At 42.6% G+C, this 16,162-nt stretch overlaps 1 protein-coding gene across 10 annotated transcripts in view; it reads right to left on the bottom strand.

Annotated features, from left to right (window-relative positions):
- DGKI (diacylglycerol kinase iota) overlaps positions 1–16,162 on the bottom strand; it is a 234,527-nt gene that overhangs the window by 107,417 nt on the left and 110,948 nt on the right. For 5 of the 10 annotated variants that reach the window (XM_075210400.1, XM_075210398.1, XM_075210391.1 and 2 more), the window contains exons 2-7: positions 11,376–11,484; positions 10,671–10,766; positions 8,459–8,533; positions 8,025–8,081; positions 7,320–7,418; positions 773–844 (exon numbers count right to left, since the gene is read on the bottom strand). In XM_075210400.1, coding sequence (XP_075066501.1) covers positions 773–844; positions 7,320–7,418; positions 8,025–8,081; positions 8,459–8,533; positions 10,671–10,766; positions 11,376–11,484 — 508 coding nt within the window. The remainder of the gene's footprint in view (positions 1–772; positions 845–7,319; positions 7,419–8,024; positions 8,082–8,458; positions 8,534–10,670; positions 10,767–11,375; positions 11,485–16,162) is intronic. The other 5 variants (XM_075210399.1, XM_075210394.1, XM_075210397.1 and 2 more) reach the window with 2 other exon arrangements.

Below are 16,162 nucleotides of genomic sequence, written 5' to 3'. Positions count from 1 at the left end.
TGTCAGGTCCTATTAGAACACTGTCCTAAAGATGGGGGGGAATGCAGCTCTCTGTAGGAGAGTGGGGAGATAATACAGTACTTTTTAACTGAGCTGCATTGGAATATCAGGTTACCACCGAATATATTTTACCTTCACGGTTTAGATCTGAAAATTTCAGTATTGGAGTTCAGTGGAGTAGAACAGAAAAAATAAGACTCCGTTCACATATGCCGCTCGCTGTATTTCCCCCTCCAGAACAATCTGATGAAGGATGCACATGGGAAGACAAGGTCTTTGCAATGACATCATAGAGGTCACTCATGCATTGTATGACATCATAGAGGTCACAGTGACATCATAGAGGTCACTCATGCATTCTATGGGCAAATTCACCTCTCATTATTGTTTGCACCAATTTACAACACTGGACTGTAAAACTACATTATTTCTATGGCAGGCGGGTCACTAAAGTTAATTTACGTCCATACAAAAGTGCAATAGATCTGTGCAAACATTGCTGTTGTGATGCCCTGCACCTACTTCTGTGCAAATGCACCTGTTTCAGCAGCTAAGAGCGTGGATTTGTGGTGCAAAAGTTTGCACCCTCTTACGGGAGGAGATGAGCGGACCGCGAGTATTCCTTGCTGAGCGCAGATTAGCGCATGAAATCTAGATTAACACAGAACAATATATTTTACCTTCACATCTGAAAATTTAAATTTTGAGGTTACGTGATCCTTTAACATCAAACGTCTAAAGTACTAAATGTCATTATTAAAACCCCTCTTACCGCCAGCTTGCACCATGAACAGCTGATAGCCACAATTTCCTTACTGTGGAATGAAAACTTCTGTTGAAAACCCTGCAAATATGAAGACAAAGAGACAACAGTTAGAAGATAAAGTAGAAACGTCATCACTGTCAGTAAGAGTCCTGCTGTTGTGGCTTGTTCCTAATTATTTAAAGATAGGCAGCAGCATCAATGTGTATTTGGTTAAGCGTGTTTCACCGTTGAAGTAAAGAGAAGTAAATGAATGTCTATTTTCTTCTATTATTCCAACTTCTGCTTTGTTTGTTCTCTGTTAGAATGTCTTTGTACGGTTTCCTCTCCCACCCTTCTCTGTTACTTTCTTTTATGTGTCGACAACACAAACTACAGAAAACAAGTCTATAATCACTGAATGAAGTATGTAATTTTAAGAACAATTTGCACCATCTATTGAGATCTTAAACCCGGATACCCCCCTCCCCCCCGCCCCCCTTTGCTGCCTCATCACCTCAGTCCACAGCAGACCTGGTCATGTCACCATCCGATTCGCAGAGGACAGTAAATACAGCCGATGTTCTGTGATGGAAGCAGTTTTATCATCATTCCCTAAAGCAATCGCAGAGCTAGGCCATAGAACAATAACCTTGAACAGTGTCTGCAGATACCCTAACCTAAGATCGATCCTGGCTATATGGGCACGAGAGCTGCATCATCCCATTAGAGTGCTAGCTGGAAGACCTGGAAATCAGATAATGATGGGAGAACCTCATGAAATCCCTGGGGACACAGGGACCTCATTTGCTTTGCCACAAAGCTTTTTTCAAGCCCCACACAAATGGAAAAGGCTACATTAATGATGGACAGGTTCCACTGGGCAACACGAGGCCTCCTTCCTAAGGAGCTCAACAACCTGAACTGGCAGTAATAACCATTTGAACATGGCACAACACACTCCTTCCAGAGAGGAGCTTCAATGGGGGTTCATGTTTGCCCTCCGCTTCTCACAGCTACCGGCATAGAGTAAGGCATGGCTCTGTGCACCAGGGCAGGAACTGAAGTCAACAATCGGTGGTACAACCGTAAAGGTCACTATCCCACCTAGAAGGTCCCACCACATGCTCTGCAGGTACGACCATCACGTTTTCCCTAAGAGCATTAATAACATGCAAGTTGAGTCTGAGCGTGTCATTTGGGACTTTGGATCATCCATCTATACCATCACGAGACAGTATACTTCCGTTCCGTTACCCTAATCTGATTTTGCATGTCGCATATGGCCAAGAGCATAGGCCCGTATCTTACACTGCATATCATAGACTCATCCAGATAGGGACTATTGGCCGCAGTCCAGCTACATAAACTTGGTTAAACATAATCAGATATCGCTGCTGTCAGGACTGGCCCTCTAACACTTCGTACACTTGTGAGGACAGTTCTACAACGTAAGCATTGATCTGTGGTTCCTGAAGGTGACTCAGGTCTACTCAAGTCAAAGTTACTGTTTAGGTTGAGCTGTGGAGATGGTAGTTCCTGGATAAATGCTCCTGTTATAGACAATGGACAGACTCCTATGGTAGATAGTCTGTACTCTCTACAATTACTCCCCGATATGCCTGGACTCCATATGTTTGTTACCCCCACACTCTGCTTTTACGCTTTGGACACCCTTTCTTTTATTCCTCCCTTGGGCTATTTCTCATTATGTATAAAAACAAATTCTGGCTGTTACTTCGGCAGCCAAGTACCAGAGGTCCAGCTCCGCAGCAGATACAGTGTAAGATCTTGCTGCACAATGTAAAGAGGTTTAATTCACCTCACAAACATATTATATGCCTGCACCTAACTTCTTTCACAGAGACTACCCGGCCTTCTAACCTCCCAACACTGATATTAAAATAAACGGTGCTGCCATATTGATTCCCCTTTGTAGTTAGTTAAACATCTTATATGAGCAGCCTTAGACTTATCTTCTCTGGGGAGACTTCAGCTAAGATTTTAATCCCACCTATCAGACAGCCTCTGCATGGTGGTTTATCAGGGCCTGATTCATTAAGGAAAGTAAACCAAAAAAATTGAGTAACTATACACCTTGGCAAAACCATGTTGCATTGCAGGGGGAGCTAAATTTAAAATGTGGGGACAGATTTATAGTTGGAATAAGGCATGTCCTAGATCAACTTTAAATTTCAGTGTAACACTAAATCTATCAAGTATTAGTGTGCTAGATGAAAAAACAGCCAGTATTTAACTTATGTGCAAAATAATAAACTAATTTGCACCCCTTAAATTGCAACATGGTTTTGTCCAGGAGAAAAGTTACTTATTTTTTTGCCTTACTTTCCTTAATGAATCAGTATCGGTACTTTCAGTATCACGATAAAAAAAAGTCTTCAAATCAATTAAAAAATGGCTAATTATGAACATATTTCCGAAAAAAATAAAGCTTTTAAGAGAATTACTTATCTACTAAATCAGACGCTTCCCCCCCAACGGCAGCTAAAACCACAGATGATAATGCTCAGTATGCACTAATGAGTCACTTCTATCTTAATAAACTGCTAATAACACATTTTCAACAAAACAAAAGCCAGAAATCAGAGCCAGGAAAACTACCAAGTTCCCAGCCCAGGCAGAGCTGTGATCGACAGAATTCTTGTTACGAGGGAGATCGGGGGAACACTTTTTGGGCAGCAAAATGTAAAGAATTCCTTGAAATGATGCAAATTATTCTTGCTGCAATAATGTACATTAGTATCTTCCTTTCTGCTAGTAGATAAAACACCCCACAAGTGTCTATGAAATGGGCATTATACCATTTTGCCTACAGCAGAAGAATGGCCAGGCACAGTGCTGGTTAAAATCATGAACTTAAATGGTCTATATTACAATAGGATGTCATCTATTTAATCCTTAGTTTGAAGCACTAAGGAGATAATACCTGATGACTTTGGGCAAGGGACACAGTAATGGGGGCTAGCTGTATGCAGAGAACTCCATATACCTGGCCAACTAAAGATGCACACACTAGCTTAACAGTATACCTACTAGATACACTCTTCTGAAGAGTGTATCCAACCGACGACTAAAGAACGATAAGGAAAAATAAACACCTTTGAGCTTATACTTTCAAAAAAGCTTTTGAAAGTCTAAAATAAAACATTTTTTAGCTTCTATGTATTTACAAAAACCTAAACAATCCCTTTTATACCTACTTCATCCAGTCCGGTCCTACTTACCCTCCTTTTGGATGGTCTCATTCTGTATCTTTTCTTGGGGGGGGTTCTGGCCAAAGTACTTTAACATATTTTATCATAAAAGCGCAACCTGCCACACAGTATTTTAAACCTAAGATTAATTATACAGTCTTAGCAAAAGCCTAATTGCATTGTATCATATCTTCCAAAAGACCCTAATTTGGCAAGACATTACCTAATTCTTGGACTTGTAAAGGGGTGTGGCCTTGTAGGAAAGTGGGTGTGGTTTGGGAAGATTGTGGGAGGGGTTTATCTGCTTCAAATGTTGGGATGTGTGTTGTATAGCTATTAACACAACTCAAAATTAAGCTATAAAAATGAGCCCCTGTCTCTGCGTATCATAAGTGCCTTAGGCATTATTTAAAATGACTATATAAATATGCAATTCCAAATGTTGGTTCGAAATCTGTGGCTCTCGTTTGCCATTTGTCTTTGTTTCTCTCATTTGACTTTATGTTCAGGCTTCATGTTAAAATTTGTTGTGTTTTGCTTTTTTACTTATTCTTAAAACAATTTTTAAATAATATTTTTAGTCATTATAATTATTTTTTATTTAAGTATATTACTTTTCTTTTTAAAAATCGAATTGCCAGGTGTTGGAAGTTCCCCTTCAAAATTCGTTATTTGCATTTGAGGTTTGTCCTTCTCAATAAAAATCTCCCATCAATATATTTCAATTTTCACACTAACATGATCGAGACAGTTGGCTGGAACACGGACAAACCGGCTCCGAAATGGTCTAACCTGATTTTTTTGTAATGGCTCTAAAATTGGAGAAATTCCGGTGAATTTTTCGTATTTTAAAACCAATTCTTTGAACCAGCTCAAGAATGAAAACAGTCGGTTCGAGCATCTCCAGGGATGAATACAGGTAGCAGTGGGGATGGCTCAGTGAGCAAGATTCACATTTTGTGCTTAAACGTATCTGAGTTGGTATCCGCTGGTGATGGGTGCGCTAGAAGAGGGGGGAACTATACAGAATGACGGACGGGGGATACTAATCCTAAAACATTGCTTTCAGGAAGTGATCATTGAAAGTTCATTTCCACTAGTTTTAGCACATAGTTAGGAAGTGCTGGCCAAGTATCAAATTCAGTGAACCAAATGGTTAGGACGGATCGGCAAGCACGAAAGTTGCTTATTGGCCTTTGTGAAGTCACATAAAACTCTAGAGAGGACCCAGAACTCCGATACCAGGGTACAGACAGCCTCGTCAGTGCAATGCTGAGAACGATAATCTAACGCTCACAAAAATAGGGACACGGGGGAGACAGAAGAGAGCGTCAGCGACTGTTATTCCCACTCCGACAATGATCCTGCGGTGTTCAGTGACAGAATGAGCACAGGATGTAACAGATCAAGCACACGGAATTCAGGAATCTTATTTAAGTTTATCAAAGCTTTTTTTCCCTGACATAGAAGATATTATTATAATATATTCCGTTGATTGTCTTGTTTTCAGATTTTAAAGGAGGAGAAAAAAAAACTTTACTTTAAATATGAGTTGTTTCCCTTTCACCTAACATGTGACAGTGCCCCATATAAGTTGTATAACACAAGGGACATTAATATATGTAATATCCTGTAAAACATATCCTTATATTTGGAGAGTAGTGATGTCACTCCTGTAAAATATACATACGTGTATATGCAATATGTGTAATAACCTCATTTATCAAACTGCTATTGTCCTATAGATTGTAAGCATGCGGCTAGCGGCCCCTTCCAAATTGTCTATGTGTATTACCCAGTCTTGTTTTATTACTGTTTTGTTCCCAATTGTAAAGTGTTGCAGAATATGCTGGCGCTGCATAAATAAATGTTAATAAGTTTCCAGATAAACCTATTTTATTTAATGGTGTAAGAAAATAAAATGTGGAATATGGAGATTCAGCAGCTATCTTGTGACATGTTTCAGGATAGAAAGCTAGAGTGATCAATCAGCCATATTGTGGCTTCCTCATACAGATAATGAGGTATGGAGTGGCCATGATACTAAGCAGCCATCATATGATCTACCTACAAAAAAACTGCAGTATTTTGTAGTATCAATATTAAATGAACTATGGTGGGGTCTAGAAACTTGATGCGGTATGGAGTGGTTAGATACTAGATGAGCTATAGAGTGGCCTAGATACTAAGCAGCCATCATATGACCTACCTACAAAGATAAAGCGTATTTTGTTGTATCAATACTAAATGAACTATGGGGTGGTCCAGATACTAGATGAGATATGGAGTGGTCTAGGTACCAGATGAGGTATGGAGTGGCCCAGATACTAAGCAGCCATCATGTGAAAAAAGCAGTATTTAATGGTATCGATACTAGATGATGTAAGGAGTTGTCTTGATGCTAGATGAGGTATGGAATGTTCTAGATACTAGATGATGTAAGGAGTTGTCTTGATGCTAGATGAGGTATGGAGTGGTCTAGATACTAGATAAGGTATGGAATGGTCTAGATGCTAGATGAGGTATGGAGTGGTCTAGATGCTAGATGAGGTATGGAATGGTCTAGATACCAGATGAGGTATGGAGTGGTCTAAATGCTAGATGAGGTATGGAATGGTTTAGATGCTAGATGAGGTATTGAGTGGTCTAGATGCTAATTGAGGTATGGAATGTTCTAGATACTAGATGATGTAAGGAGTTGTCTAGATGCTAGATGAGGTATGGAGTGGTCTAGATATTAGATGAGGTGTGAATTGGTCTAGATACCAGATGAGGTATGGAATGGTCTAGATATTAGATGAGGTGTGAATTGGTCTAGATACTAGATGAGGTATGGAGTGGTCTAGATACTAGATGAGGTATGGAATGGTCTAGATACTAGATGAGGTATGGAGTGATCTAGATACTAGATGAGGTATGGAGTGGTCTAGATATTAGATGAGGTGTGAATTGGTCTAGATACCAGATTAGGTATGGAGTGGTCTAGATATTAGATGAGGTGTGAATTGGTCTAGATACTAGATGAGGTATGGAGTGGTCTAGATACTAGATGAGGTATGGAATGGTCTAGATACTAGATGAGGTATGGAGTGGTCTAGATGCTAGATGAGGTATGGAATGGTTTAGATACTAGATGAGGTATGAAGTGGTCTAGATACTAGATGAGGTATGGAGGGGTCAAGATACTAGATGATGTATGGAGTGGTCTAGATACTAGATGAGGCATGGAGTGGTCTTGGATAATAAGCAGCCATCATATGACCTATTCAAGATACAACTTTCTGTCATTTTGTGCTAATGAGGAATACTTGAGGAACCCTGATGTACATGTGTCATGAAATGGTGAGAAGACGTCTCCTTACCTTCCCGCAATGCTTGCACTTTCCCTCTTGCCGCCGCCGATGTACCCAATGATGCCTCACCAGATTCTGCTGGTTAGAACAACAAGAAAAATGTCTGACCTGAGGAAAAACCATCAGAGCGTGGGTCAGGCTTGTATCTCAGGGCGGGCACAGTCAGCAATACACAGAAGTGGACAGAAGGACGTGAGGTGTGAGGAATAAGCCTAATCTACTAGTGATGCCTGGACCATCTCAACACAACTAACTGTATATGGCCATCCAATTTTACAGGAAATGCAGGATTATATAAAAATTAGTCATTATAATGAATCTTCATTGTGGCACAGTGGTTAGCATTGCTGCCTGACAGCGCTGGGTTCCTGCTGGAGGGCTACAGAAACGATGTATGGGCTCCAAAGCATCTGGGGTTTGAGATCACACACAGCCTACCAACTGTTATAAATCCCTTTAAACCCCATACACATTGGCTACAATGTGCTTTAAATATGCCATAAAGAAACCAAAAAGAATTTGTACTTGTTATAAAATAGATTCAGATTTGTTTGTTTCGGGGCTTCCTACATAACTGTAGTAAAATAACAGATAGGCCCCCAGAGCGTTGCTGCTTATTGTATATCTGTGCCTCTCCAAAGATTCTCTGCGGTAACAGCAGCTCCACGACACTGAATTTGAGTTGACTTTCGCAGTCTTCACACACACACGTACCTCCCTCGGAGTCCGGGAGGTTCCGTCGCGGAACGTTGGCTTGCATCTAAAATTAATCTGCCGTGTACACAAAAAAAAGGAGAATAAGGTCACGTAATTAAAGTGAATCAAACGTCCAAACAATAACATCTTTAATAGAAACTACCTTCCCATTTTACAAAAAACTTTTGTTCCAATAATAAAAAGATTAATTTGTAGTATTGTGTTTGCTTGTTTTTTTTATGACAATTAGTTTGCAGCAGATTATGACAGTCCAATTTTACAGCTCACTCCCATCTTGTCCTTTTGCAATGAGCCCTGTCCTTAATCTTCATCCACCTCTCAACACTTAACTTTTATAAACTAATTATAACGTTAATTATGAGGTCAAAGTTTTTATTGCTCATAAAAAAAACACTTTTTCATACTGTGACCTGTAGGTGGCGACATCATACCTTCTCTAGCTGATCCATGCAGGCTACGTGTACCACAATTTTGCACGCTGCACACTTTCTCCGCACGGCAGATTTCTAATCAGAGAAGATAATGTAGATAAAATGTCTGCGATATATTTTTGCCTGGACATGTGGACGGATTTCTAAACTGTCCCTTAATGCTTATGGAAAAATAAAATGATGCAGATGCTGTAACATATTTAAGTTCTTAAATAGCCATTGTCACTCCACATAAAACCACATTAAAGTATTAATTAAAGGCGTGTCTAGATGGATAAGTCACATTTTTCATTGCAATCCTTAAAGCTAAAGGGACAAGGACTATTAGACCCACTAGAATATCCGCTCAATCTGTCTCCTCTTGCTCATTCGCATGTGACGTCACCGCCAGAAGAAGAGTGATGACCAATGAGAAAGTATATACAGGGGGGGGGGGCAATTCTGTAACACAGGAACAATGTGATACTGGTGCAACTGGTGTGACAATGTAACAATGGTGCACAGGACGGAAGTTCTCAATGTGCAACAGATTAATCATTTAATCATTCAAAAAGTCATTGCATGGTGACAAACTAAACGACATTGTAAAACTTTTCAAACCAGATCTATAACAAGCCTTCCGCATTAGTCCTTCCCTGTCTGTTGTTGCCATGACAATCTGCTTTATTTGCCCTGAAGTGACATTTAGTTTGATACATTTTTGTTTTACTGTAAACATTAGCTGTTCAAGGCAATTATATTTGTTGTTTTGGAACTTTCAGGACAAATAACTGTAAACAGAATGTGTATCACTATCTCTTATGATTGTTTCTAGAAGCTAAAAAAAAAAAATGAAGCGACTTCTACGAAGAAACAAGGAAAACATCCAGTTACTTCCTCGTTAATTGATGTCTCCTGGGGCCACACCGCATAGGGAAAGTTGTCCCATCTCAGCATCACCATCCACAGATATATAACACAATACGGCTGGACTCTCCCTAGGGGGAGAGGACCAAACTCATACACTCTAATTATTCTCCATGGCAACCCACATTGCCATGGCAACTGCCTAAAAATCTGCAGTTCCGTATTGGGGGGCCTAATCACATCATGCACTTACTGCAAGGGCTGAGCTGAGATAACAACTTCAATAAAACTCGGACAATTTTATAGCTGGTGAAAAATCAAACTAGTTTGGGTTACTCTGAGGTTAAAGCATCCTAGGGCCAGATCTACATATACTCATCAAATCTTTTACGACTTGCTGATTACTTGCAAAGCGTCATAGTTTAAAGAAACAATAAGTCAAACCTGTGTGCCTCCATAGCTTCTTACAACAAAAACAATCCTATTGTCTTAAGCAATTACATGGGTTTCAAGAGATGATTCTAAAAATATTACATGGGTGTCTTATTACATTATAACAGTAAGATATACGGTATGTAGGCTTCTCCAGAGCCAAATATATCTGCTTAAAGTATACATCCATCTTTGTGACCTATACTGCAATGAGGACCCCAATTTTAATGGTGACACTATGGTTTTACGTTTTACAGACCATGACCCTCCCCCACCTTCTCCCCCAAAGGCTACTAAACCTGTGAATCTCCAGGTGGTAAGAAACTACAAGTCCCAGCATGCTTTGTCAGTAGGTAGTCAGTCGATAGCTGAGTTTCCCCACATCCAGGCCTCAGATAGCCCTAACAGTGCATGTTTTCCACATCTCCTTGTTGGAGCACAGTCGTAATCATTACTGACTGACACGGTGTAACAGATCCACAGGCGGTATAATTATAATTACTTGTCACCTGGAAAACCTGCACTGTTAGCGCTCCCTGAAGACTGGGTTTGGGAAACGCTGGTCTAGGGTGACAAGGACTCTTTGACCGACTAGAATATCCGATCAATCTGTCTCCAGGGTGAGAATTTCATTCAATATACAGAACTCTTCTGCGCGATTGGTCAATACTGAATAACCGACATTGGCAAGGAACAAATGGCTAAAACTGTGACTGTGCTTGGAAATCAAGGTCACTTTCCAGCTATGGAAGAGATTGGCTGTGGATGACAGTCTGAGGAGTACATGGTACGTAGGTAAAAATAATTTGCTGTTGCAACCAATTTATTTAATTTTGTTGGGTTGCGCAAGACTGATCAAAGCTGATTGGTTGTATGACGTACAGAATAACGGTGATGTTTTAATTAATATTTAAATGAACCTGATTATACTCACTGAAAATTTGACTTGACAGTTCTCCTCTCCCAGGTAACACAGGTCTCCCGATACATTAGTCTCCTGCCAAAGGTGTTCTCCGTTCACTGCGTTCTCCTGCATGGCAAACGGGGGGACAGTTATCCGTGCTCATAAGCAAGCTCAGGGAAGGGGGTGGGGGGGGGGGGGGGGAGTACAGGTGCCTGGAATCCCACCTTCTATCTCTAGGCTAGACGTAACGTTTGGAATATGAATAATGCTACTTATCAGCATTCATTTTAACAGGGTAGAACAAGCTATGCAACATATACAGTGACTATATACAATTTTGTATATCAAAAATGTAATATATATATAATATAGTTTTGACCGTTTGGAAGCTTTCCCTAGAGGTCAGTATGTGAAATTACAAGTACTCCCAGGATAAGGTGCACCTCAATTCCAGTGTGAGAAGCAATGTTTACTAGAATGAACTGATTATGAATTGAACTGCTACCACTGATGGGCAACAGAATTGTTTGTTATAGCTTGTAACACTTGTTTAAAATGTCTGCTATGTTATTAAATTATTTCTTTCAACTTATTACTGTTGTGTAAGAATCGTTTATCCTGCAATAATGCAATCAAGTCTTTTGATTAAAAAAAAAACAAACATTTACAGGACATGTTAATGTTTACATTGGTGTATCAGACCCCCAGACCCCCAATAAAACAAGAAGATCGTACGGTCCAGTCCAGGCTGGTGCGAGGGTCTTTCAGGGGCCCATTGGAGATGGTGAGGGTTGGGCAATGCACAGGAGCCAGGTGTTGGAGTCCAGAACGGGAAATGGCTTTCCTATAGAACAATAAACAAAGCAAATGGGTCAGGAACAAAATGACTCAAAGATCCAACAGTAAGGACTAGAGAGATAAATATACAAGGTTAAGTATCACTGGTAGATAAGACTTGTTGTACATAACACTGAATCAGTAACATCGAACTGTGTGCTTCACGTTCAGTAATTTCATTTATAGTGAAATTAACGGTAAATTTACACCTCAGTGATGTCACTGGTTTCTAGCGAACTGATAGGCTGTCTTCTCATAAATACTGTCTCATTACACAACATGGCTGCCTCAGTGATGTCACTGGTCTCTAGTGACCTGATAGGCTGCTCTCTCATGAATACTGGTTCAGCACACAACATGGCTGCCTCAGTGATGTCACTGGTCTCTAGTGAACTGATAGGCAGCACTCTCATGAATACTGGCTCAGCACACAACATGGCTGCCTCAGTGATGTCACTGGTCTCTAGTGAACTGATAGGCAGCACTCTCATGAATACTGGTTCAGCACACAACATGGCTGCCTCAGTGATGTCACTGGTCTCTAGTGAACTGATAGGCTGCCCTCTCATGAATACTGGCACAGCACACAACATGGCTGGCTCAGTGATGTTACTGGTACGTAGTGAACTGATAGGCTGCCCTCTCATGAATACTGGTTCAGCACACAACATGGCTGCCTCAGTGATGTCACTGGTACGTAGTGAACTGATAGGCTGCCCTCTCATGAATACTAGCTCAGCACACAACATGGCTGGCTCAGTGATGTCACTGGTATGTAGTGAACTGATAGGCTGCCCTCTCATGAATACTGGCTCAGCACACAACATGGCTGCCTCAGTGATGTCACTGGTCTCTAGTGAACTGATAGGCAGCACTCTCATGAATACTGGTTCAGCACACAACATGGCTGCCTGTCACTCACCGGACCGTGAGTGCCTCTTCCCGGACATTTAGGAACCGTGGTCGTCCACCATGCTGAGGGTCTGCGCATGCGCAGCCCTTTTCTATACTTCAGTGTATACCCCTTTAACTCAATTGGCAGATCAGGCAACCTCCCTATATTAAGCACCTGTGGTCAACACCACGTTGCCTGATCTTGGAGTCTCATTCCTCATGAGTCTCTGAAGGTGTTCCTGTATTCCTCGTGTATTCAGCGCTGCTGATTCCTGTGGTTTCCAAACCACTTCTATTCCTGTGGTTTCCATACCACTTCTACCATCAACTGTATCATCAGGACTGTTTGCTGATTCCTATCCGCTGCCTCCGTGCACTACAGTCTTCTAAACCACTTCAACGTTATTGTATATCAATGTGACTGTTTGCTCATTGCTATCCGCTGCCTCTGTGCACTCCAGCTTTTACTTCACTCACCTGCTCCTCATCAAGTCTGTTTGCTGATTCCTATCCGCTGCCTCTGTGCACTACAGTCTCCTGCTTGCAACTCGCCTGTGTTCATCATCGTGACTGCCAGCTGACTATTATCCGCTGCCTCTGTGCACTACAGTCTCCTGCTTGCAACTCGCCTGTGTTCATCATCGTGACTGCCAGCTGACTATTATCCGCTGCCTCTGTGCACTACAGTCTCCTGCTTGCAACTCGCCTGTGTTCATCATCGTGACTGCCAGCTGGCTACTATCCGCTGCCTCCGTGCACTACAGCCTCCTGCTTGCAACTCGCCTGTGTTCCACATCGTGACTGCCAGCTGATTACTATCCGCTGCCTCCGTGCACTACAGTCTCATCTCATCTTGCTGTGGCTTCCTCGAGACTGCCGCTTTCATGACCATCTGCTACACTTCATGATCAACAGCTCCTGCCCTGCGCTGCACTCCTGTTGCCCATCGCTGTTGGTTCCTGTGGTTGCTACTGGTTACCTCCGTGTGCCGCTGAGTCCTGCCGCTGTGGTCAGCGCTATCGTCCATCTCCTGCTGATCCACTCTCCACGCCTTCACGTGTTCCACTGGCCTCTACCCTCCTGTCAGCATTGGACTTGTATTTCATCTACTACCCTCTGCTGGATCATCTCCATTCTCCTGGGTCCCCTATGAGTCCAGTTCCACGTGTTGCTGACTTCTGTGGATTCGTGTCCCTGCCGGTCTACTCACCTGTGCGCTGCACCTGCTAGACCGCTGCCTCACCTATCCAGGGACTTCCTATCCAGTCGGTCTCCAGCCGCTCAGGTACCGCTGCAATCCCATCTGACTGCTACTGCTGAACCACGGTATGCATACTTCTCATTGACTGTGCTGTGTATTGCATATCTTGCTGGACTGTGTTTGGTTCTCTCTGGAGTCTGCTATCCTCTGAGTCTATTGCCATCATTGACTGTGTTATCATTGTCCTGGACTTCTTCAAGAGACTTTCTAGATTGCAGACCTGCTCAGTCATTTATATATATATATATCTATATTGTGCATATTACTGTGGATCGTGTATAAGGTGCCTGTGTATATCCTGTGTTGCAGTCTTCCCCCGTGCACCTCCTCACATATATATTCAGTGGTACAGCTTGCTGATGTCAGACCACTGATCCCTGTTTCCGGTATCATCTGTTCCATCCTCCTCTCACATAGCAGTGGTACAACTTGCTACCGCAGACCACTGACTACCTGGATACCTCCACTTGGATTCCATTCCTTCACTCAGACAGCGGTGCAACTTGCTACCCGCAGACCGCTGACTCTCATCACCTCCTTGTTTCTGTTGGACATTCCTACTCACTATAGCAGTGGTACAACTTGCTATCGCAGACCACTGACTACCTTCACGTGTCCTTGTCCATACAGTTCCTTGTGTATTATTACCTCATTATTACCAGTGTTGCTAGTCATAGACTTTCCTGAGCATCTCACCGGCCATCATTTCATGTTCCGTGATCACCCAGCTACCAGAGTACTCTATTACCATCTACATTGCTCTGGTAAGCCCACCATCTGGTGATCCCTGGGTAAAGACTCCTAGTGCCCGTGACAGTAAGATCAGGCCATGACAGACCCAGATGCGGAACCTACCGCCAAAGAGATGCTGCAACATCTGGTTAGCCGTGTGGAGCAACAGGATGCCCGCCAACAGCTGTTACTTCAGTGTTATCAGTCATTAACCTCCCAAGGAACATCTGGACAGACTGTGACAGCTACTATTGAAGCTCCTGTGCTTTCCTCCGTTTCCCCATTGCCATCCCAGGTGTCTACAGCTTCCACGCTTCACCTGCCTACTCCGTCAAAGTACGATGGAGACCCCAAAACTTGTAGGGGTTTCCTTAACCAATGTTCAGTCCATTTTGAGCTCCAACCTCAAAATTTTTCTACCCATCGTTCCAGAGTGGCCTATCTTATCTCTTTGTTTTCAGGACAAGCCCTGGCTTGGGCCTCCCCCCTGTGGGAGAGGAACGATCCAATATTACAAGATAGTGCCAAATTTATTTCTGCATTTCGAAGTGTGTTTGATGAACCAGGTCGTGTGACCTCCGCTGCTTCCAGCATCCTCCGTCTGCGACAAGGATCTCATACTGTAGGCCAGTACGTCATTCAATTTAGGATTTTAGCCTCTGAACTTCAGTGGAACACTGAAGCCCTAGTTGCCGCCTTCTGGCAGGGGCTTTCCGATAAAATTAAAGATGCACTGACTACTCAAGAGCTTCCTTCGTCACTTGAAGAATTGATCTCTCTATGCCATCGTGTTGATATGAGATTTCGTGAAAGAGAGGCTGAGAAAACGACTTCTGCTAAAGCACCTCTTCGCTCTAACCCTCAATTTCGTCCAGTGTCACCCGCTGTGATTCCCATGGAGATAGGACGTTCCAAGTTATCTTCTGAGGAGAGGAAACGAAGAGTCAAGAATAGACTCTGTATCTATTGTGCTGATTCCACTCATGTCCTCAGCTCCTGCCCTAAGAGATCGGGAAATGCCAGGCCCTAACTAGTTCTGGAGAGGTGAAGTTAGGGTCCCTGGAGTCCTCTCCATCGTCTATGAAATCTAAAGTCTGCGCTTTTGATGTGACTATTTCTTTTGCTACCAAAACCTTTGAGTCACAGGCATTGATTGATTCCGGAGCAGCAGGAAATTTTATTTCCAAATCGTTAGTAAATCAATGGTCTCTACCAGTGATTACCTTAAAAACTCCCATTACTGTGACGGCTATCGATGGATCACGTCTCATCAACGGTCTCATCACCCACAGTACGTCTCCAGTAACCCTTCAGATTGGTGCTCTGCATCATGAAGAGATATCGTTTTTAATTCTTCCTGTTACGACAAGTCCGATTGTCTTAGGCCTTCCATGGCTTCAGTGTCACTCTCCCCAGATTGACTGGCGTACCCCTCAAGTCACGTCTTGGGGGCCTGAATGTCACCATCATTGCCTTTCCCAAGTCATTCCTCTCAAGGTACAGCAAGCTTCCATCTCAGCTATTTCACCGGGACTCCCTCCTCAATATGCTTCATTTACCGATGTTTTTGATAAAGCTCAGTCTGAACGTCTTCCTCCTCATCGTTCTTGGGATTGTCCGATTGATCTTCTTCCTGGCAAGACTCCTCCCAGGGGCCGGGTCTATCCACTCTCGTTACCTGAAACTCAAGCTACATCTGAATATATACGGGAGAACCTCCAGCGTGGGTTCATTCGACCTTCCACCTCGCCCGCTGGAGCTGGGTTCTTCTTTGTCAAAAAGAAGGATGGATCATTAC

Source organism: Mixophyes fleayi, chromosome 4, assembly GCF_038048845.1.
Source record: "Mixophyes fleayi isolate aMixFle1 chromosome 4, aMixFle1.hap1, whole genome shotgun sequence".
NCBI classification, from domain to species: domain Eukaryota; kingdom Metazoa; phylum Chordata; class Amphibia; order Anura; family Limnodynastidae; genus Mixophyes; species Mixophyes fleayi.
This window is presented reverse-complemented; position numbering and strand designations above follow the sequence as displayed.